Source organism: Furipterus horrens, unplaced genomic scaffold, assembly GCF_987537825.1.
Source record: "Furipterus horrens unplaced genomic scaffold, mFurHor1.1.pri manual_scaffold_6, whole genome shotgun sequence".
Classification (NCBI taxonomy): Eukaryota; Metazoa; Chordata; class Mammalia; order Chiroptera; family Furipteridae; genus Furipterus; species Furipterus horrens.
The window spans coordinates 53740361-53764299 of record NW_028327176.1 but is presented as its reverse complement, the minus strand read 5'-3'; the positions used below and the strand labels follow the sequence as shown (position 1 = coordinate 53764299).

General features: G+C 51.2%; 1 protein-coding gene across 4 annotated transcripts in view; it reads left to right on the top strand.

Annotated features, from left to right (window-relative positions):
* Positions 1-23939, top strand: part of SFXN5 (sideroflexin 5) — a 102096-nt gene that overhangs the window by 41060 nt on the left and 37097 nt on the right. For all 4 annotated transcript variants that reach the window (XM_090281519.1, XM_090281515.1, XM_090281517.1 and 1 more), the window contains exons 7-10: positions 6997-7050; positions 8064-8120; positions 9488-9553; positions 19654-19744. In XM_090281519.1, coding sequence (XP_090137645.1) covers positions 6997-7050; positions 8064-8120; positions 9488-9553; positions 19654-19744 — 268 coding nt within the window. The remainder of the gene's footprint in view (positions 1-6996; positions 7051-8063; positions 8121-9487; positions 9554-19653; positions 19745-23939) is intronic.

The following is a 23939-nucleotide window of genomic DNA, read 5'->3' as shown; positions in this document are numbered from 1 at the left end:
GGCTGGTGCCACTTTAGTCAGCAGATTTCACAGATCCTCTGGCACCCATGTAGTGTCTTATTTTAAGCTTAACATTTGAAGATGGAACTTTTCCCTCTTCGGTGTGCGGCAAAGAGATCCCAATTTATACATAAGCACGGCAGCTAAGCCAGTGCGGCAAGCCTGGTCCTGAGGCTAGAGGAGTGCATGGCTCCCTCCTTCATGTTCTTTGCAGAAGAACCCCACCAACCACAGCCACTTCTTATAATTGGCAGCTCTGTTCCTAGGTTTCTGCTAAGAGGTGTACAGCACTGTCATTGCCATGCATGTGTGGCTGGGGAAAGGCAGGCCCAGTGCCCATCCTGCCCTCTCTGCATTTCCCCATCTGCCCTGCAGCTTTGGCTACCATAACAGCTCAGATGTCAGGAACTGGGTTTCTCTCATGGACCTGAATGTCTCCAAGGTCCTCTCTGCCTCCCTCAGCCCTTAGCTGGCTGTGACACTGCCGCCCTCCTCTCCCCTTCCCACTCCCATTATTCTAGGACTCTGAAAACTCAAGGCCCCAGCCCCCCATATCCAGCTGGGGCACTGAGCAGGGCAGACTGTACAGTTCTGGTCAGTGAGCCTAGTGGCCTTGGTTACACCCAAACCAGATTTCTGTCTTGGACATTCAGCTTGGACTCTGTACTCTGAGCCGTCTCATTTTACGCTAGAAATGGTCAAGCAGACTTTGAAGCCCCAGCTCTCCAGGTGCTGGTGCAGGTTACCTCGTGTCTGCGGGGGAGGGGTGGGCCACAAAGGGTTCACTTTGCATGAGGATTTGGCTGCCTCCCGGTGTCTTTCTGACATCTCCCAGCCTTTCTCATCCCAGACTCCGCCTTTTCACACCCTTAAATCCCTGTTCCAATTTTTTTCCATTGCAAACGACACCAGTCATTTCAGCATAGTTTATACCATACAAGTAGTGTCGCTCAGTTACACTGGATTTGACCAGTTGGGGACAAGCATTCATTTGACAAAAGATATTTTCTTTAACTGGTCAGGATCCTTTAAGTAGTAGCACCCTAATGCACTGAAGTGTTACTTTTCAGATCATTAGCCACAGAAATCAGAAGATGGAGACAAAATAGAAGGAAAAAGTAGGCAACTCGTTGAGTCCCGGGGCTCCTGGCAGGTCTTGGAAGAATGAAGAGGAGCTTTTGGAACTGAGTGTGTCTGTTGGAGGAAAGGGGTGTGATGCTGCAGGAAGGGGGTGTGTACCAGTGAGGACTTTCAGGTGTGTGGGCTGCGAACAGCAGCTGGTCTCAGCCCTCCAAAGCTTCCGGAAACTCTCGAGAGTGACACACGTTAAACAGATACTACTGAGGTTAATGCTGCAAAGAAGGCAGTCAGAAGGCTGGGGGAACACAGGACAGGGGGCCTCACCTCATCTTCAGGGTCAGGGAAGGCTTCCTGGAGCAAGTGCTGACTAACCCGGAAGCTGGAGAATGAGGAGTGATTAGCCAAGGAGAGGTTGGGTGAGGGGTCGGGACAGCTATTTCTGCCATTATCTTGCTTGGCCAGATAATTCTGTACCCTCTAGCCTTCCTATGACTTAATTTTCACCACCCAGTTATTTTGACACACATCCTGTTTTCTCTCTGGTTTTTCTACACTTTTTTTTTTTTTAATCTTCTTTTTCCTACCATTTGAATTAGTTTTACATGGACATTGACCAAGGGGGTGGAGGGTTGCTCACTTCTCTCTTTCTGAGTCCCAATATCACAGTATACAGAATTGTGACCTGTGGCCTTGGTCCCCTGTCCTTGTGTTCTACTGTTCATGTCCCCCTTGTGGCCAAGCAGTTTGGGATATTGGGTGGCGTCTTTCTCCCAGATTGAGACCTCATCTTTCTGCAGAGGCTGGAATGCTCAGAAGGAGTAGGTATGAAGGGAAGAGGTGATTTTTTTCTTGTGAGCCAATTTCCATGTGGGTCCCATTGATTGGCCCCATCCCAATTCTGTCCTGAGACAAGGCTCAAGCACACACTGCCTTTTGTTCCTTCCAGGGTGGCCCCAGACTGGGACTAATGGTCACCAGATGGAGTGAATGCATTAGCTAGGCTGCTCAGAAACCAGCATCACTAGTAAAGACATAATTCAAAGTGCATTAATGGTATAGAATACTGAACCAGAAAGGACAAGATATTCATTCCTCCTAGGCGGTGATCTGTGTATTAATGAGATTTTGCTACTATAGTGCCATGTAACAGACATCCACAAAATTTTAGTGGCAGCCATACATATGTATTTTTAAGGATCTGGGGTTTGGCTGGTTTAGACCGGGCTTGACTGAAGCAGTTCTGTTTCTAACTACAGGTCTGGGATCAACTGGGGATCAGCTGACCCAGGCTGGACTCTGCTCCTCATACCTCTCATCCTCCTCAGGCCAGGCCACTAATCAGGGCATGACTCCTCACAGCAATGTTAGAAGCACCAGTGGGCGAATGAAGTACATGAGACTTCTGAGGTCTGGGCTCAGACTGGCATACTACCACTTCCTCCCACATGCCATTGACCAAAGCAAGTCACAGGACAAAGCAACACCAAGAACAGGGAAATACATCCCTCCCATGGCAAGGGTATTGCTGCAGGAAAGAGTGAAGAATCAGGACCAACTCTATCTGCATCCCCTCTCCAAAGGCTAACACCCCCATGCAATTTAGACTTTAATAAAAGCAGCAAGGAAGAGATGGTTGACGGTTGTCATTGTCACAATCCATCATAGATCTTTTCCTGGCCAATAATTGTTTTATGTCCCTAAAGAGTTGACAGTGTTTCCAGTGTGTTGTTTGGGCCCATCTTTGTGCTGAGTGCTCTGGGGAACCTCAGAGACAAAAGCCCTTATTCTACCTTTGGGAGCTCATGATCCTCTGAGGGATAAGGCTTGTTGTGTCTAAAGACAAGAAGGGGGCAAGATGATGCTCAATTGTGTCCTGCAGACTGTGGAGTTCAGAGAAAGGAGAGACCAGCAGAGACCAGAAAAGAATGAAATAGGAGGAAAGAAATCATACTAATACACAGTAAGCACTTGCTGAATGCCAGACACTGTGCTGAATTCTTTCCATGCCTACTCCCATGGCCACCAGAGAGGTACCATGACCATCACCGTTTAATAGATGAAAAAAACAGAGGCACACAGAACTCAAGTAATTTGCACATGGTCACCCCTCTGATAAATACTGGAACCAGGATTTGAGCCCAGCTCTTTCTGCAGCCAGAGCCTGAGAGCTCATCACCAGGGCCCATGGCCAAGCATCCAAGGGGAAGAGGAACGGCAAAAACAGGCAGATGTGCAAGGAGGACAGCTTCCAGGGGGTGGGAGCTGTGGAGGGGACCCCAGCCATGATATAAACTATAAATGGGAGCAAAGATAGGATGTGCGATTTGGCCAAGGTCCTGCAGAAAGACAGGGTGGAGGCTGGGCTGGAAATTCTGGCTGTTGGCTCTCCTTCCACTTTCCCTGGTTCCAGCCACTTTCTGGGCTCTCTCCACCCATCTGTGCGGCCACGCCTGAAGCGTTTTCCTCTTGGAAGAGGTACAATCCACTGGCATTGAAGCCGGGTGGACTGGCTCCCTCTCTCTATCCATCCCTTCCCTCCTTTCCTCTGCCATGTTCTGGAAAGGGCAGTGTGAGGGAATGTGGGCAGGTTGCACCAGAGATATACATCTGAGAACTGAAGGAACATTTATTTTTAATTTAGACTTAAAAAGAAAAAAGGAAGTTATAAAGTATCTGCTCTTGCTCCTGGGATTGAGCAGATGGTGCTGCGTGTTGCCTAATGGGGAATGGGGCTGGTGCTGTGTGCTCCTGGCCCCGCCAGCCTGATGTAGGACCTGGAAGGTGGGATTCCTATTCCCTTTGCCTCAGCTTGAGCATGTTGTCCTACTGCCTTCTAACCTCACGCTTCCTGGACTCCAGTCTGCTGGTTTCCCAAACCTCCCCCTTCAGTGGGGTCAAGTCTCAGCTGGTCTTGCTCCCATGAGCTAGCACACACACCTGCACACCTCAGCACCCCTCCCACTTCGGCAGGTAGGCAGAGCACACCTACCTCTCCCTGCATGAACTCCTGTTTGGATGTTAGAATTATCAACTTCACAGACACCCATGTACCCAATTAAACCATCTTGTCGCTTTCGTGCCCAGGTATTAGAAGGGACTTTCTCATGCATTTTCCTATTTGTTTTTGTTTGTTCTGGTTAGGTACTCTGTATTCCTTTCCTCTGGCATTCTTTACTGGGAGCAGTATGGAACTAGGTGCACAGAAGATACTCGAAAATGGGCATGGAGTCTGGTTCTTCCTTTGTGCTCACGCAGGGGGAGGAGCTAGAGAAGGAGCCCTACAATCAGAGAGACAGGGCTCCCAAGCCAGGAGTCAAGATACGTGACTCTTTCTCACTTGCTCTGAAGCCTTGGGCAGACCACCGAATGTCTCTAAACCTCAGTCATCCTATTTGCAAAATACAGAAAATAATCTCTATTTTGTCTGAGCCCCAGAGTTATAATAAAGATCATGGTAAGTGACATAAGAAGAAATGGTTAGCAAAACCAATCAATCAATCAATCAATCAACCTCTTTAAGAAAGCATAAGGAGTCAGAGGTAAGTGAACATGAGGCTCGTGTTAAGACAGGAGGTTGGGACAAGAGGCTGCTCAGAGATGGCCAAGAAGATGAAAAACTCACTGGTTACAAGCCGTGAGTGTGTGTGTAGTACATAGCCTGGGTACCAGTTTAGTTTAGTTTTGGGCTGTGGTTTGTCCTGAAAAGACTTGACACTACATTTAAAAAATGCATGGCACAAGATAAATGAAGATAAAAATATGACAAAAGGAAATTTAGGGACGGGAAGATAAGATGGAGTCAGAGGTGAAGTTTGGACACAAAATACGTGCCATGAGAATGTGTGCATGTGGCGGATATGGGCCACGGAGATCTGGCCTGACCTCAATAGTCAGTGCCAAGGAGAACACAGTCAATGCCCAGTATCTGCAAGACTGATGCAAACCAGATGCCCAGAAGTCCAATTTCTGAATCCTCTTGGGATAGGATGCCTAAGGGGACCCTGTGATGTAATAAGCTGTGAGGGACCTAGACAACAGCTGTCTGGTAAATACCATGAGTCCCATGGGGCTGCATCTTACCATGCTCCTGGTGGCCCAAGCACAGTTCAGGGGGTGCAATGGAGATTTCAGGGGAAAACACAATGTTGTTCATAACACACCCATGTTATATAAACCAATAGATTTGAGGGGATGATACGTTCTCAACAGTGAAGAACTGCTTTCATTTTCCCAGGCTTTGGGAGGCAATTGGGCATGTACATGTGTACTCATGCGTGCACAGTCCCTCTTGCACCCAGTTCCTCTTGCCCATACACACACTTGCTGGCTCACGCTGTTCCCAGCTTCAGCCCTCTCTAGGCTCATCTTCTTCTCTATGGTCTGACTCCTGACTGGCCACTGACTGGAACGAGGGGTCCTATGTTGCCCACCATACTTCTCAACTGGACTGGGGTGGGAGGATTCCCTTTACAATGGGGCTGTCTCTATTGACTTCACACGTATTACTTGGAACCTGAGAATAGAATTTAAATCAAGATAGGACCTCCAAGTTCTACTCCTTCACTCCATAGGTAAGAAAGCTACAACCCCAAAGGGGACTGTCTTCTGCTCGAGATCACACGAAGATGGAGCTGAGGCCAAGAACCAAGGTCTCCTGATTGCCACTCCAGTAACCCTGAGCTGTCATTGCAAAGAGAAAATGGAGCTGGAATCTGATTTTTGGAGAAAAATCTCATAATTCCTCACTGGAGCTATGGAATCGCTTTACATAATATAATTTTATTCAAACTGATATGGGCCAATAAATATAAATGTGTATACATATTCACTGTTTTAGAAACATTTTAATCTTTAAAACATGATTTACTAATATTGCTGAGGATGTCTAGAATTTGATTTACTGCATAGAATTGAATGCTTATACTTGTTCCTTACAGGAATTCTTGCCAAAGAGCCATTTTATATACAGGAATGATAAATAAGTCAATATGTGGATGGTTGTGCACATTTTTTTCCATATGCAGCAGTACTTGGTAGATGTTATTTTGCACACAAGCATTCAAAGGTAAACTTGAGAGACCCATGGATCCCTGAAATCCAGGGTTTGGCCAGTGTTAAAACCAGACAATTAATCTTAAAAAGCAAAGTCAATGAGTCTGGATCTTGGGTGATATTTGGGCTTTTGGAATAAGGGATCCACACATATGTAATCATGCTTACCTATATGGTATATTAGCTCATTCATTCATTCACTCTCTCAACAAATATTTATCAAACATCCATGTTTCATTCAATAGCTTAAACACGGTATAGGTTTTGCTTCATGAGGGCTCAGCGATAACAGATAAAGTTCCCCAACTTGTGTTTGTAATGCACTTAAGGTCTCTGAAATGATTATTACTTAATCCTCACAAAATCCTGTTGGCTGGCTGGAGTGTGAAGGAGCCAGGTTAGCTGAGCAGAAGTGGAGGTTTTCCTTTTGTTTGCTTATTTGTTTTATTGTTCCCCTGCCCACCAGTTATGGAAATAACGCATGTCAACTGTTAAAAAGAATATAGAAATATTCAAGAAGAATGTGAGGAAGTGATGTGTAATCTGTTCTCATGTTATGCTATGGACTCTTTTTTCATGCTTGGAAATATGTACCTGTGTGTGTATATGGTTTTATATAAATGTTTTTCTTTTAAAAATTAGATTATGCTGTAATACAGTTCTGCAACTTGGTTTTTTTTTTTTTTTTTTCTCATCATACACAGTCCTACTATGGGCAGCAGTTTGTGTGTACACATCATCCATATCCGTCTGTACAGATTCAGCTTGCTCTTCTTCGTGGCTGTTTAATTTTTCTTTGCAAAAATGGAGGGTGTTGCTTTTGCCTTTTTCAGCTCTCTTTCTCTTTCTCTCCCTCCCTCCCAGGTGGTCGGTCTTCTTTTGCCCAACCAGACACTGGCATCCACTGTCTTCTGGCAGGTAACAGTCGCCCAGCAAACAGGGAGGGCCCAACAGGTACTGGTTAGAACTCCTTGCCTCAGTGTCTCTTCTCCTGTTCATGCCCCTCAGGGAAAGTCACCCCACTTCTCACCTCTCCCCAACCCAGACGCTACTGGGAGAAGCCCCAGGTCTTCAGGCCCTGCCAAGCAGGCCCTCAGCAGCCCACGTCTCAGGCCATTATAGGTCACTTTAACCTTGCACAGAGGTGATGAGGGCTGGGCTGGTGCCCTCAGCTGGATGGCTTGTTGGCCAGCCAGTGTGTCCCTTGCCTGCTCATCCCGTGGCCAGTGGCCTCGAGGCCCACAGCCTCTTTGGCATCAGCCTCACCAAATCTGTGGGGTAGGAAAATTCATCCCAACCCCGAAGCAGTGAGGTGGGTGACCCTGCACCACAGACCCTGGCCCCGCTCTTGGAGAGAGTCTGGGCTGTGGCTCCCGGACAGTAGTTGAAGCTCTGTGTGCGCGTGTCTTATACGCACTGAGAAAAGGGAAGGGGGGAAACCTGTCTGTCTTCAGGAGAAAAAGTCAGTCTTCCCTGAGCAAAGCTCCAGCAAGGCCCGTGTCTGGGTGCTGAGGTGGCGCCGGACACTGGGCTGGGAACATTGCAGGGGCCTAAATGTCTACCTCTGTCCAGGAAGCAATGTAATCAGGAGGATGTGGCAAAGGCAGGGGGCCAATTTGGGGTAGTGAGAGCCATGGTTTTGGAAGAGGTACTGCCTCTGGATCAGGACGGACTGCTGGCGTGGGCAGAACCAGTGCCCAGGTTTGCCGGGAGCTGTAGGCTTTCTCAGGACTGGGGACATTCAGTGCTAACACTGGCCTAGTGGTGGGCAAACTGGGAGTCGGTCATGCTAACAGCGGGTGGATGCACCTGCCCTGAGCTAGCGACTCACGTTTTTCTGAAGATGTGTGGCCTCCTGGAGCCTGGGCCGGGCTTCCAGGGAGGTGAGAGCATGCCTTCCCTGATGTCTCCTCTCCCTCCTTGCCTTGCAGTGGCTGAACCAGAGCCACAACGCTTGTGTCAACTATGCAAACCGCAATGCTACCAAGGTGAGCACCATGACCACCAGCCATGGTGGCTTTCAGGCTGGGGGGACCCTCGTCCTCCCTACAGCGTGTCATGCTTCTCATCTGGGTTAAGCATTACCCTACTTTTGGCACCTTATTTAAACTGCTGACCCTTCAGGAGGGGCCCTGCTGGGAGGGACTGTTCACAGGAGGTGAAGAAGGCCCATCAAATGGGGGTGTGGTGGGGGCGGTTAAAGGGATGAGCTCCACCGGCTTCAGAATTCCCTGCAGGCAGCTCTTATACCTGATATTGGATCAGGACAGCATCAGCCATGTGGTGACTGAAGTTCCCTAAAGCTTTCTCTAAGCTTTCCCAGAAGCTGCCTCAGTGCCCCCAGCCCATGGGCTGCAAAGCCAAAAGGCTGCTCTTGAGGAGTGATGGGTCTGAGAGGACTGACACCCTACTCCTGCCCTCCTGGGACGAACTTACCATGGAGGTCCAGTCACCTTCTGTCGTCCAAGAAGGGCTCCTGCTTCCCTGGCAAGGCTGCCTCTCCCCCTGGTCAATTCTTGCTCTTTGGTCCAAAGGCAGGAAGATCGGGGAAGGAGTCAATGTCCCCTTGCGAGGGGGGTGGGGTGCTGTCAGTTTGGGTAGGAGGGGTTCTGGGCATTTTCTAACCTTGTGTTGGTAATACTTCAGGGCCTAATACTCTGAGGACACCCTCTGCCTTCCTCTAATCCCTCAGTCCACATCTCCCTCATATGCTTCACACACGTACATCTCTGCTTGTTCAGCTCTCCTTTACCTAAAACCACACTTGTCCAAAGTTGCCATGGTGGCATACAAGGGAAAATTCCGCAGCTCTTGCCTTAATTTTCTACATTGCAGCTTGGGATACATTTTTCCCTGGAAATGTCGAGCAACTGTCATCTATTGGCATGGAAGCGCAGTTGCTCCCAGGGTTGACAGGCCCATGGGAGCCAGCCAGGCTGGAGCCAGCTCTGACACTGCCGTGTCTAGCAAGGAAGTGCTCCAGGTGCCAGACAGCCCACTCGAAATGTGCAGTTTTCCTACACTGGGTCTGCTCACCCAGCCACAAGTGACCTATGTGGTCCTTGCTGCTCTCTACCTGCAGCCAGCAGTGTCTGCCAATGACCTTTATGAAGCCGGGCAGAGTGTGGTGAGCCCTTCAACATCTCCGTGGACATTGCTGCCTCCTACTTCCATATTTAGAACTGCGCTGATGGTGGCTGGGGTCTCTTTGGCTTCCAGAGGAACCTCTTCCTTCTCACCTGACCCTCCCGTCTGGGAGGCAGAGATGCCCCTTGCTGGCTGGGGCTGTTGGCAAGGGCGGAGTGTGGGAGCTTGGGGCACCCAGTGGGCCTGACATCCTGTCTTTGTGTTCCAGCCTTCCCCTATGTCCAAGTTCATCCAGGGCTACCTAGGAGCTGTCATCAGTGCCGTCTCCATTGCTGTGAGTAAGCCCCCCACCCTCCGTGGTCCTGCTGCTCTGGGCTGCCCTCCCATGCATCTTGGGGTCAGACCTGGGCAAGGAGTGTGGGAGACAGGTTTCTATGGGTGGATCGTCAGGGTGGGCTTTCATGGCAGAGAAGGGAGAGAGTGTAAAGGGGTGACTCAGGTTTCCGGGAGCAGGCAGGGAGGCGGGGTGGGGCCTGTGGGTGATCTGAAGGGCTGCCTCCTCCAGCTGAGGGCAGCACGCCTGTCCCCAGAGGGCCCTGCGTTTGCCTGGCACTCTTCTCAGAGGAGCTGGTCACACACAGTAGCGTGGCTAATGCAGGAGACTAGGGGCTCTGGAATGATTCACAAGGTTGGCCCCAATGCCAGCTCCCCTTTGCTCTTTGCCTGAGCTCCTGGGGAACAGGGGTCCCCTCTCCCTAGCCTTGGTCCTATGGTCACATGTCCAGTTCCTCCTGGAGGCCTGTGAGCTCCTCAAGACTGGGGCAATAGGCTCATTTTGAATCCCACAGGACTGAGAATAGAGCAGTTTTTAGATAGGGGAGGTCTGTAGGCTGTGTTAGCGTAAGGGTGGATCCCAGGTGAGGGAAGAGGGCAGGGACACAGCAAGGGCCCTAGGGACACAGCTTAGGCTCCCAGAACCTTGGCTATACTCGTCCCACCCTTGAGCCCACCCTTGCTCCTTTGTCTGTACTCTTTCCATCCCAGATGGGTGGTCTTCTTTAGCTGACTCCAGGGGTAAAAGTCACTGCACAACTTTGTTATTTTATTCATTAAAATAGAAGTTAGAAAAAAATAGATAATTCAAATAAAAAAACACCTAGAATAATCTTTTTGTGAAACCCACTTCCCTCATCTTTCCTGTGATATTAAAGAAATATATAATAATTGTTCATGAAAAGGTACTAACTCATTGTACCAAACGCCATCATTTACTTCACTGTTCTTCTAAAGTAGGGATTAAGTCTGTTCTGAAATGGCCTCATTTACTCCATTGCTATGTAGACCAGATCATCTCCAAATAGCTGTTGGGGAGGGGTGTCCCCATTTCATGACCAAGATTCTCTTCCCTGAATCCTTGTGTCGCATCACAAGCCAGAAGCCAGGCATCGCCAAATCTGTGTAGATGGCTGGCCAGGAGCCTGCCAACCCCACCCAGGTGATCCTGCAGCCTAGTGTGAGACTTCATCTGGTTGGAATCATACTAATTGGGGATCCTGATTCTGTGAAAGTTGCTGGCCAAGGTCAGGGGCTCTTGTGAAAGACAGGAAAGGGCTCTGTCACCTCTTTCTTGCCCTGTCACCTCCTCTTCCCTTAGACAGGAGGAGCTGATGGCTCAGCCTAGTTTAGCCACTTGAAAATCCCACTTTCCTCCTCTGGGATTTAAGGGTGAGGTGGGGTGGGGGAGCTGGAAGGAGGAGCTGCATGGGAGAATATTGAGTGGCTCAGATTGTGAAGGCCTTGAATGACAGGGATGACTGTCCTAATGAGACTTCCTTCTGCAGGCCAGGGGCCCCAGACTCTGCTGTCTCACCCAAGGGATCCTCAGTCTTTCCACCCCAACCACTTCCCAGGGCCGAAGCTAGCCCAGATATGGGGAGGAGATTCTGAGGCACGAAGCCCAGCAGTGTTACTGGGGATTTGGGGTCCTTCAGGGCTCTCAGAGCCAGGGTCTTACCTCTGGGGACTGGGGCCCATATGGTGGGCTGTCATAACCTCCAGTGGCTGTACCTGTGCCGGGGATGTCCTCCTTCCTCCTCCCTGCCTAGCTGCAGAGCCCTCGAAGAGACTTTCCCCTACCACACCAGCCCACACTGTTCTCCCTGTGCCACAAGTTCTAGAAACTTCTGTCCTCCACCCACTTTCAGTTCCACCCCATGTCCTGTCCTCTCATTGTTCCACTGGATTATAAGTTAACCAGGGACAGGCCCTGTGTCTTCTCCCCTGCCCCCCCCCCCCGCCCCGGGAGGGGGGCATGGAGCCCTGCTCCATAAATACTTGTTAATTAGGTTGCTCATTGATTGCTGGCCTCGGAGGCCCCTCTCTGCTCGGATCCAGATCCCCGTCTCAGCAGTGGCAGTGTCCTTCCACCTGCCATCTTCACACAGTGAGGGGCTCAGTCTGGCAGATGGAGTGGAGTTTCTGACTTGGAAAATCTGCAGCTTGCTTGCTTTTCTTTTGTGTGTGTAAATCACAAAACCTCCAAAGAAAGAGGCTTTATTTTATTTTCCTTTCCCTTGTTCTCTGGAACCCTGGGCCCCGCGGCCTCATTAACTGATCTCTGCTTCAATTAGTGACAAATCCACTCCCAGGGTGAGCCCGTTCGGAGGAGATGACCTGCAAAGAAGTGTCAGGGCCCCAGCGGTGGGCCCAGCTCTGGCATTAATTAAAATGAGTCCCTCCAAGCAGGCGGCTTGGATGGGGGCGCTGACAGGCCGGGGCCAGATCCCAGGGATGGAGGATGAGAGTGAGTGGGGGCCAGGCCCAGGGAGTCCAGCCTCCTCTCTGGACCGGGCAGAGCCCTCTCACTTTGCCCATGACCTTGGCCAGCAACCCCCGGGATCAGAGGTCCTTAGTTTGCATGCCCTGGAAGTGAAGTCTCGTGCTGGTTGCAGGACCACCAGTATGGGGTTAGCAGCCTTTGGGTGAACCCTCTAAATAGATTTGGCAGTGTCTGGCTTCTTGCTCGAAAATAAAAAAGAGATTTCATCTTAAGTTATTTTTGAGATCTAACAGTTTGCTGTCTTTTAACAAAGGAGGCCTGCATCAGTCCCCGCCATGCGTTGCTTCGGGAGTTGGTGATGAGCACTTCTGTGGTCAGCCCCGCTGGGCCCGGCTGTGTGAGGGGGACCTGTTCACTCCCTGAAGGGTGCATATGTGCTGAGCACTCTGCACACACTGAGGTGCAAGTGCACAGACTAGTATATCCCTCAAGATACTGAGAGGGGGAGCTGGGATACTCTGTGCTATAACCAGAATTATGATAAAGGCGACTCTTGAGTGTGGTAGGACCCAGGATTGGGGCCCCTAATTTACACAGGGATGACTGCTACAGGACAGACCAGAGAGAGGCGAAGGGAGAGCTGTGTTCCATATGGAGGGCACGGCACACACAGAGGCACACGGGAGGAGGTCACGACAGAGTTCAGAGGTCAGGAAATGCATGCGGCTACTCTGCACGGAGTGATGGTGATGAGAGGGTAGTGGGGCAGGCGGAGTAGCAGGGGCCTGTCAGGGGTACTATAGAGTCATGCCAGGAGCCCCTGCCTGGGCTCAGGGAGCCATGGCGTTTCAGGGAGTGCAGGCAGAAGGGGGCTGCATGGACTCAGGATCTGAGATGAGTGGATCTGGGGGTGGAGAGGAAGGCTCAGGGCTAAAGTCCAGGCAGGAGCTGGTTGATGGAGCCAGAGTCTGAGAGTCGCTTCATGCTTGATCCTCAGACCCTTCTCCTTCAGCCAGGTCTTCCCTGGATGAGGACTTTCCCTTATGGGGCAACACTGACCTCCACTCCTAAGGGGTCTGGGCCCTGGGGGTCCTTATAGAATGTAGTGATGCTGTTAACATTTACTACTAGACACTGGAGTATAAGGAAGCAGGATTCCTGGGCTGAACCCCTCCCCTCCAAGTTCCCATTGCTCACTCCATGTCTCCATGATAGCAAGACAGACAAACAATCATAATGGCTAACACTTAGGGAGTGCCAGGTACTATTTAGGTGTTCATCTCCATTCTACAGATGAGGAAACTGAGACACAGAAGTGAAGTCAGTGGCAGAGCTGGGATTCAAATCCAGGCTTAATCACACTCTGTTCTCCTAGCACAGGTCCCCTTTATTTTTCTGCTCCCCTGTTGCATAAGGTGGCCGGAAAAGCCAAGCAGTGTTCTCAGCTTCCAGGTTGAAGGAACTGTTATCATGCCCCGGACAAGTCCCTCCCCAGGGACCCCAGGAACAGTGGGGATTGGAAGGAAATGTTTGAGAGGTTCTTTAGCTGTGTTAGACCCTTTGTCACCCTTGTACTTGGTTCCTGGGCCTGTGTTTTCTGGCCTAAGTCAAGTCAGCTACATATATTTTGTTCCTGGTTTATAGCATGCTCTGCCCCCTGCAAGATGCACCTAGCTGGCTCTGTGGTCCAGGGTGTATCTCAGGTGTTCCATGGGTCTGGAGTATACCTCATGGTGTTCTCTGTGGCCAGAGGTATACCTTGGGGTGTTCTCTGTAGTTGAGGGTGTACCTCAGGGCTTTCTCTGTGATCAGGGGAGTACCTCAGGGTATTCTCTGTGGTCCAGGGTTTATCTACCTCAGGACCTACTGTCTTCTCTGGGCCTGATGGAGGAAGTGGGCCGACAGCCTGAGAATCCTGGACCAGACTATTGTCTTGCTGCTGTCACTAAGATTGGCTTCTGAGTTGGCGGGCCCATCGCATGGACCCTGTAGCATAATCTAAAGTGTTCTAGGAGCCTACAGATGGTGGTGCTGGCAGTGGTGAGTCTGACATGAATGTCAGCTCTGTATATATTCTAGGGAGGACAAGTCGTCCTCTCCTACATGGAAGGGGTCTCATGTAATTGGTTTTCTAGCAGGTGGCCAGCTGATCTCTGTGGGTTAAGGTTCAGGGGTCAGGTCTGCTCACTGTAGCTAACAAACAAGCCACTCAGTCACAGCCAGAGCTGACTGGTGTTTTAACCTGTGCATGACTCTGTCCCTTCCACTTTGGCCCTTTGCTCCTGAGCTTGTTGCCAAGCAACCGGCTGGAGTTGCAGAAAAATTCCAGGGTCAGGGCCCTTTTGTTACCAAGTTTCTTCTACAATGAGTGCCCTCTGGTGGGCAGTTTTGGTACCTCAAAAATGCCTCTACCCAGCCCTTGCCCACCAGGACCCACACACACTCCTGACCATCTGGTTACATTATTGTCCACCACCTGCAAGTGGACCTAGATCCTGCCCTCATGCCCTCTTGGGCCCCCCTTATGGCAAGCTCAGTGGAGTCCACAGAGCTGCTTCTGAAGCCTGCTGAATCCTTCTTTGTAGCTGGGCTGCCTCCTACTCGTCCTTCATGGCTCAACCAGGCATCTCCTTCTTCAGAAGCCTTCATGGCCCTGGGGCCACCCCTTCCAGGATCCTCCTCCTGGTAGAGTGGATGAGCCGTCCCTCGGGTGGACTGAGACCCACGTGTGCAGCATCTAGCACTGCGTAGAGCTGTTCGCTAAGGTGGGCAGCGGTAACTGCACAAGGCCAGTCTCCTGTGGCTCTTTGTTTTTTTCCTCCTGTTTCAGAAATCAGTCACTTGATTTATTCTAGGAACACTATGAAGCACCTACTCATTTCACCGGGCACCAGGAATTCAGGGAGAGGCCCCGAGCCAGTGCTAGGGGCCTGCTGGGACATGTGGATATTTAGTAGAGTCCACAGGTAAAAAACATTTTTGTGAAATTCAGTTTTTAAATCATATACATATATTACTTTGACTTACAACGTTTTAAGAAGGTAAATAAATATATATGTAGAGACCATGATAGGCACGGAGAAGAAGAAAGAAGTCCAGGTCCTATGAGTGGCTATAACAGGTGAGTCTAAGTGAAAAGGGGACCTCTCTGAGGGCCTGAAATTCAAGGTGAAAAGTAAGGAGGCCAAGGGAGGGCCAGTGGAAACTGGCTCATCAGAGGAGTGGGCTGGGGGGTGGGGCACAGTGAGGTGGCTGGAGCCTTGCAAGCAAGGCCAGGTGGTCACAGAAGGCCATGCAGGTCCACAAGTGCAGTGAGAAGCCACTGAAAGGCCAGAGCAAGTTCACGTCCATTTTGAGGGGATTACTCTGGCTACTGTGAAGAGTGGCTTGGAGGGGGAGCAAGAGTGGAAGCAGGGAGCTGAGCTAGATGGTGGGCAGTCATCCAGGGAGAAGACGCTAGTGCTTAAACTAAGTGGTGGGAGCGGAGAGAGAGGATTAGCCACGCGCAAGGTATTTAGGAAACGTAACAGGTAGTTCTACACAATGGGCTGGGTGTGGGGTGGGGGAGGTCCTCTCAGGGAGGACGCCTGGGTCTCCAGTATGAAGAGTAAGCCGGGAATGGTAGAGGAACCGGGCGTGGGTGCAGAAGAGCAAGATAACCTTCATTTGAGTTGCGGGAAGATGGAATGCCTGAAGCCCCTTGAAACAGGCATCTGCAGGACATTGGATGTATGGGCTGGAGGAGGGGATAGAGCCGGGTGAGAGAGGGCTGCGTGCATTGCTCAAGCCCCATCTGGTGTCTCCTTGCTGGTCTTGCAGACGTTAGGCTGCTGTTGGCCTGGGCAAGACCTTGGTACTTAAGGAGACAGCTACCAGCCACATAGCTCATGACAATGAAGGTCTTGTGTCGTGGAATCATTTCCCCCCTCACACTCCCTCTCCCTCTCCCCTGTTCTTGGTGCTGGTCAATACTTATTCCCCACTGTGGGGAATTGTCAGGAAGCTAGGCTTCCCTCCCTTCCTTTGCTCCTATCAGCTGCTGGTGGCAAATTCACTGGCCTGGGAGCTGGAGCTTGGAGATCTACTGCTTCCTCAGGCCTTTGCTGATGTCCTGGGCTCTGGCTTCTCCCAGGACCCCCTCCCTGTCTGCTGGCCACATGGGAATTCTTTTGCAAAATCCACACCCTGTTTGTTTTCCCCTCCACCCAAATGGAGCCCCTGTTTGGTTAATTTTTATTTTGTGGCTTATTTGGAGGCTGTTAAAACAGACCCTAGGGGACCCTCAGCAGTGGTTGTTCCATATCTCATTATCTTTCCCAAACCTGATTATTAGCTCAGATTTTTCTGATCGCTAGCTGCTGTTTGTGATGAGTTGTGTGCCATTAATGCCAGCTGGTTCCCTTAAACAGGACCCACCATGCCAGGGAAAATGAGCTGGCATTCAGAGCCACCAGCACTTGGCTTTTTAATTTTAATGGGCTCCACCAAATGTTCCAGGCCAAAGGGCCCCTGAGGAACCAGAACAGACGGGCTCCCAACCCCTGGTCTGCAGCCCACCCTGGTTCTTTCCCAGGCTTTGTCCATCCTAGCTGCTGGGACAATAAGGCCTGGGTTGGGGGCTCTGGGAGGAAACAGGGTGAGTGGGCACTTGCCTTCCCTGTAATCATGCATTTCTGCTACCTGCCCATTGTCAGTGGGTGGGCTACCCAGCAGCCCGGGCCCTCTCTCCACTTTGCTGGTCCCCAGCCCCGTCCCTGGGCCCGGGCAAGTTGGCCATGTACTCAGAAACATGTGTGTGTCTTAGTCAAGTTGCCCCGGCTGTGTTGCGGAGACTCCAGTGGGCTTTGGGGAAGGGGAGGCTACAAGAGACCTGGGTCCCTGTCACTGTTTTCTCTCCTTTCCTCCTCCCTACCCAGGGCTCCCACTTGGGATGTGGGAGAGACAGGCTCGGTTAGTCACTGAGACTGTGCCATGCTAGCCAGGGGAAGGCTTGAGGGCAGGGGGCAAGTCTGAGTGTTGACTGCAACCGAAGGCCACTATCCTTGCTTGTGGCCACACTCCAGCCTGCCTGCCCTCCAGAGTCTGCCAGGGGGTGGGTCTGAGCTCTCTGCTGGCTTCTTGGAGGGCTCCTGCTCTCTGCCCCTCCACACTCTCTGTATCTCTCTAAATGAATGTGGGGGGCTTTGAACCTAGACCTTCTGATTCCCAGTTGGAGGGTAGTTCAAGGCCTCTCTCTTCCCTGGCTGCAGCTGCCTTCCCCTTTCCTCTCCCTGGGCCCCAGCCCCAAGCTGGTCTTTTCAGGGAGGCTTTTACTTTGCAAGCAGCCAGTTTTGAATGGGTGTCAGACATTAAAGCACTCCTCATTGAGATGAAAGACACTGGAAAGTAAATAGCGCAGTGGTTAAGAACAAAGCTCGCAGTGCCTGGGTTCAGTCCTGGCTTTAGTCCTGGCTTTACCTGCCTCAAAATAGCTGTCTGTCCTTGGATAAAGTTACTTAACCTCTCTGAACCTGTCTCAACTTCTCTGCATCTGTAAGAAGGGGTGACACCCTAGCTATTGTAAAAGCCTTGTGTTGGGGTTTAATTAAGATATTGCATGTACTGCATGGTCTGGCACCTCCCAATGCCCTGCCACGCTTTCCCTCTCTGTAGGAACATGTTCCCTGGTATTTTGGGGGGGATGGGGGGACTATTTCTGAGACACAAAATAGGCAGTCACTTGCTCCTGAGAGCTGGAGACCTGCACTCAATGAGTCCCATCTGCGAGGCAAGGGCAGCCTTGGAGCAGCGTATCAGGGCCCAGTGCAGGCTGGCAGCTCCCCAGCCTGCCCTGCAATACGTCCACACTGCCGGGCATGTCGCTGTCCCACAGCCTTCCCTTGAACAAGCAGCAAGGACAGGGATTCGACTCTGAGCATTAGCTTGAGGCTTCAAAGGGAGGCCAGGCACCCAAGAGCTCAGGCTGGGTTTTTGCCTGACAGCCCCCTGGCCCCGTGGGGCTCTGGACTATGCAGGGGCTGGCTGGCTGGCACCTCCTGACTTCCTGGGTCACAGAGCCATTTCTACTGCTCCCTACTTTGACTACTACAGGCACCCAGCAGCCTTGGAAGCCTTCCCAAGGCTCTGCATCTTCCCCAACAATGCAGAAGGTTGAAGCCAGAACCAGGGCTGTGGGTGCAGGTGGTCTCCTGGGCCAACAAGTGTGCCAGACCAGAGCAGGCAGCCCCAGCCCTCTCAGGCCAGGAACAATCTACTGGGCAGGGGTTGGCTCTGGCCTCACTTAGGGGAGCGGAAGCCTCTACACACCTGCATGCCTGTGCTTATGCTGCTTTCCCCTCCCAAAGGTCCTTTTCCTCAGCCAAAACTAATCCCACTTCCCTTCCTCCAATGAGCCCTGCTCCTAGCCTCTGCTAATCTCTCCATCCGTTCGTCTGTTGGTTGGTTCATGTGTTTATTCTTTGGTCACAGTGTATTCAGCATGTACTACATTCCCTCTAGTGTTCTAAGTGCTGGGCATACAGAGATAAAAAAGACATGGTCCCTCCCGGTCATGGGACCTCATACCCATGAGCAGCGTACTGAGTGCGGGAAGGAAGGACTGGTATTGTGCAGGGGAGGGACTTTCTGCAGGGAGGCGACACCATCCTTATATAGCCTAATTTATTGAGGCCTCTTATGCTAAACATTTACTACATTCTTATCACAGCCCTGGGAGGCTGTAGATGCTGTCCATTTTTATAGACAAGGAAACTGAGACAAAGGTTAAAAGACTTCATGACTAAAAGGTTAAATGACTCCCACTGTTAGTAAGTGATGCTGGAGGTGGAGCTCAGAGGTGGCTTTGAATGAACAGGTGTGGACTGAGGAGAGGAAAGAAGGCATCCTTGCCTCAGGGACCAGCATGGGCAAAGGCCCCAGGGCTGGAAAACTTGGGTAGCGTCTGGTGAGCAGTCACCTGGACTCAGAAGAGAACACGGGTTGGGGGGAGTGGGGCTTTGGGTTACAGAGGCCAAGACTGCTGCACATAGGAGATTGTACCTTCTCTCGCACATGATAGGAAGGAGCTGGCGGTGGCGAATGTGTTCTAGAGAGACAGAGGACAGCATGGGGATGAGCTGGAGTGGGGAGAGCCCAAGGCAGCGGTGAGGGCCTCTGGTGTCCTGGGCCGGGGGTGGGGAGCTGGGGTCTGAGTGAAGAGGACCAGTGGGCCCAGAATGTCCACTGCCCTGCTCTACTCTGGGCTACTCTGCTTAGCTCTGCAGGCCCCTGTGAGCAGGTGCGTGGCTCTTGCTCTTCTGAGCCCTCGTGGTCTGGCCAGGCCCATGCCTGGGCTCACAGTGGAGCCTCAGAAAGGTGGTGCTTAGAGACTGGGCTGGAATTGAGGGGGTCCTACACTACATTTACTCGCAACAGCAGCCACCCTCACCATCACTTTTCCCCAGAAAGGCCACACATGTGTTTGCGCACACATAACTGATGCCTTACCTGTCTCCCTCTTTCTTAGGAGCTGGTTGACTGGAATGACTGGGCAGTGGTGCTTTAAATAGCCACACTGGAGCTGTGCAGTCTAGGGTCTGGCAGTTGCAGGGAAGATGGTGCCCCTTCCTCCCACAGGTGGCTGTCGCACCGTGCATTTTCTCTTTTCTCTTTCCAAGGTGGGCCTTAATGTCCTCGTTCAGAAAGCCAACAAGTTCACGCCGGCCACCCGCCTTCTCGTCCAGAGATTTGTGCCCTTCCCCGCCGTAGGTAAGGCCTGCACAGCATCTGCGTGTGTGCGCACGCGCGTGTGCATGCATGGATGTATGGGGCAGCACGGCTCCTCTACGCTCTCCCGACATGGGGGTGGAGGTTGTTTTATGGCAGGAACAACTGGAACAAAACATGTGTAGAAAGAAAAAAGGTGACAGGGGCCTCACTAACTAGCTCTGTGCCCAAAATTCTGTGCAGCGATTCTTAACTGGGACTCCAGACCCCCAGAGTATCAGCAGGTAGAATGCTGGATCTTGTGAACTTGATTGGGGAAAAATTTATACTAACTTCTAACTGAAATTTAACATTTTCTTCCATTATGCATGTAGGCAGCAAACCACAGTAACAAGCAGGTCCTGTGACTGTCACCAGTAGAAATCACAGATATTTTCATGTCCCATTATAGTTGTTACAGAGGTCTTAAAATATTATTCAAAGCCCTGTCTGGTGTGGCTTAGTTGGTTGGGCATCATCCTGCAAACTGAAAGGCTGCTGGTTCAATTCTTGGTCAGGGCACAGGCCACAGTCGCAGGTTCGGTCCCAGGGGGGGCACCTGCAAGAGGCAACTGATCAATGTTTCTCTCTCACATCAGTGTTTCTCTCCCTTTCTTTCTTCCTCCCTTGCCTTCTTTCTAGAATCAATAAAGAAAAAAATTTTTTAAATATTGTCCAAAGTTAATACTAAGTCAAACTTAATTTAACAGGTCCACTGGTAGTTCTTGTTTTTTATTCACTAGTTAAAAAGAAAATCTATTACTTTATCACAATTTAAAAAATATTTTGATAACTTATTTTAATATAATTCCTTTGTAATCCCATGTGTTTCGTTTGGTGCATTTAGGGACATTATTCGGAGAGGAGTGCATAGGTCTCACCAGACTACCCCAGGGCTTCCTGACGCAAAAGCATGTCTGAAACTCCCACTAGTCTAGTGTTCCAAGCCCTTGGGTGTGGTGGGCCCTCTCGGTTTTGGAGGCTCCACACACATTCAGATAATTGTGGGTGCATGAGTGTGTGTGGAGGGGATCTCGTCTGCCTTCAGCAAAGCCCTGTTGGTCCTGGAGTCTCTGAAATCACAACAGATGCCCCAGGACCTGGGGTTCCCACAAAACCCAGTCTTGTCCTGGTCGTGTGGCTCAGTTGGTTTGAGTGTTGTCCTGGACACCAAAAAATTGTGGTTCAATCCCTAGTTAGGGCACATATCCAGGTTACAGTTTCAATCTCTGCCTGGGGCGCATATAGGAGGCAAGCGATCCGTGTTTCTCACATCGACATCTCTCTGTTTCTCTCTCTTTCTCTTTCTCTTTCTCTCTCTCTCATCCTTTCTTTCTAAAATCAATAAACATATCCTCGTTTGGGGATAAATAAATAAATAAGTGCCCATACCTTATTTGGGAAGAGGGCACCACAGTGGAAAGTTTTTTAAAAATTAAAAAGAAATAAGCAGCGTTGAAAGAAACATGAGGTAGTCCATAATTAGTAACGAAAAGAGGAGTGTAAGCCAGTGTTTGAACCATGACACCGAGTTCCGCATCTGAGGTCCCATCACCTCCTCAGTGTGAAGGCTCAGTCTGAAGAGCTGGGAGTCAGACCCAAGTTCATGGTTTGGACCCTGTTCTTCCCCTCCAGGGCTCAGCTTTCACCTCTGTAAAATGGGACAGCAGTATATACCTTCCTACAGCCCAGAGCTGTGGGAGGATAATAGACAAGATTTCATTCAAAGCAAAGTGCTCTGAAGCACCTGAAAAGCACCCCAGAGATCATTCCTGGGCAGCCCCACCTCCTCAATTGTCCAGAGGCTAATGAACTCCCCTGACTAACCTGCTCAATGAGCCTCAGCCAACCCAGATAATTGCTATAGCAACTCCACACTTTTAATGAACTTGCAGCTATTTCTGCTGTGGGCCATTAATGGAATAACTCTTTAGATCTGACTTTGTTAAGGGGCCTAATTAAGTGAACACGGCTGCTATTCTTGTGGTCCCAGCCATCCTGGGCTAGAGGGTTAGGTGCAGCCGAGAAGGGGGCAGCTTTCAGCTGCACTGGACTGGATCTGGGACTCAGCTGAGATGTAATCTGTCCTTGAGCCAAGCTTCAGACAAGGACTTCGCCGGGGCCCATGCCAGCCCTGCTCTCCTGGCCGTCTTGCCGTGTGACCTTGGGAGTGACCTAAACCTCTGTGAGGCTCCTCTGGCGGGAGGGTCCCTGCTTTGGGGGTGACACTTTCTGCCATCTCCACCGAAGACTTTCTGACCTGTCCCTCTTTGGGCTGCAGCTTGATTCCTTTGCTGCCTTCCTGTCGAGGAGGAGCCTGCAGCCCCTCACACTAGTCCAGCCACCATTGAGGGGCCTTGAGTCCTGTAGCCAGTTGTACAGCCTGCACGCAGTGTGGTTTGCAGCCCTGAGAGCCTAGCTTGCCAGGATCCTGAGAGAATCAGGCCCTTTTTGGCTGCTTCCTCAGGCCCGCTGCCCAAGTCCTGGTGTGTGCCTACTGTCTTCTATCCTCTGCCCCCGTCTTTCCTCCCCCAATTCAAGCTTCCATATCTCCAGCCCCCAGCATTCATCCCAGGCCCATCTGCAAATGGGCACTTGCTGGCTCCCGGGTCATTGCCGACACAGTGTTGCACGAGATAAGTAGGCACACCCCTCACTCTCCAGGGGCTCAAAAGCCCCTTGGTCCTCTCAGGCCACCGTCTTGCACTTGGCCTTTCTCTGCCTTATCTCCAGGGGCCTCTGTCCAGGGCAGAGCATCTCCCAAAGCCCCATTGCATGCTGGCCCCACCAGGCTTTCCACAGCAGGCTGGGCCAGACTGGGCCAGGCCACCATTAAGAATACCGAGAAGCTTGCCCAGGACTTGCTTTACTTTGTAGAGTGCCTTTTGCCCCTTGGGGACCCTGCCCCAACAGGGAGACGACTCGCTGAGCTGTGAGTACACGCCGAAAGTGATCACATTAAGCTCTGGTTATTGGGATGTGTGTGTAAGAGGATGGAGCAAAAGGAGGTCTTAGTGTCAGGGAGGGTCCTGATGGGTTTTATGTACACTGTGCTCAGAGGCCACATCTCCACTTTGTCCCTCCTGGGCAGGCTGGAAAACTCAGGCCCTGGGAAGCCAGGAGGCTCCCAGGAGTCGGTTGCTTCTTCCTGCTGCTCTGCCCAGCCTCTCCCTGGGCTCTTGCTTCAGCCTGAGGTCTGAGAGGCGGGAGGGCACCTGTCTGCACTGGGCCCCACCTGCTGCCAAAGAGAGAGGCCCGAGACTCTGGGCACAGGACACCTGGATGGTGCACCTGATTCTGCCACTCCTACCTCTCTCTGGCTCAGACCAGGCCCTATTTCATCCCTTTTCTGCTGGGACATCTGAGACAGTCACTGCAGGCCTGGCCTGGGTTTGCAGAGCCCAATATTCCTAGGACTCCAAGCCTCTCCTCATTTACCCCAGCAGAGCAGGCCTCTGTTCTCCTCAATTATCTTCATTGTCTCTGGGAGGACCCTAAGGCAGAGGGAGCCATCCCCTTTTACAGAAGAAGAAACAAATTCTGACTCACTGAAAGCTATCCTGAGCTGGCCAAAGCTGGGGCCTCAAAGGTGACGCCCAGGGCTCCTTCAAGGCCCCTGGACTAACCCTTCACTTCTGAGGCTGGCACCTGAGGGATGTGGCCCAGAGGCAGCCAGGGTTGCCCGGTCTCCAACCTGGAGCACCGCCAGGTGTGCCCCCAGTTTTTCAGCCAGGTCGTGTGCATGTGTCTGTGGCGGGGGATTGTGGAGCATGTGGGGAGCCCCAAGGACAGACGCGGCAGCCTCCCTCATGCGGTGGTCTCAGAGCCTTGCTGTGCGCTAGTCTAGACCAGCAATCGTGTGGGAAATCTATTTATACAGGGACACATTAGGAGAGATGGTGTGTGCTGGCCTCAGAATCGATTGGGGACTGGCAATTAATTTGTTTAGACCTTAATTAATCCTCCAGTTCGTTCTTATTTGTGGACTGTCACGCTTAATTGTGTTCAGGAGCTCGAGCTTAGAGCAGGCCCTCCATTAATTGACGTAGTTAATGGTTTGGGGAGCTGGGCAAACAGTGTAATTAAAGGTCAATTGAGGCATCGGAAAAATACAAACCTCCTGGTCCAGCCACCAGTCCTCACAGCAGAGTCCATTGCAGCTGAGGCGAGGCCCCACAAACAGCTTTCAGGGAGGCCT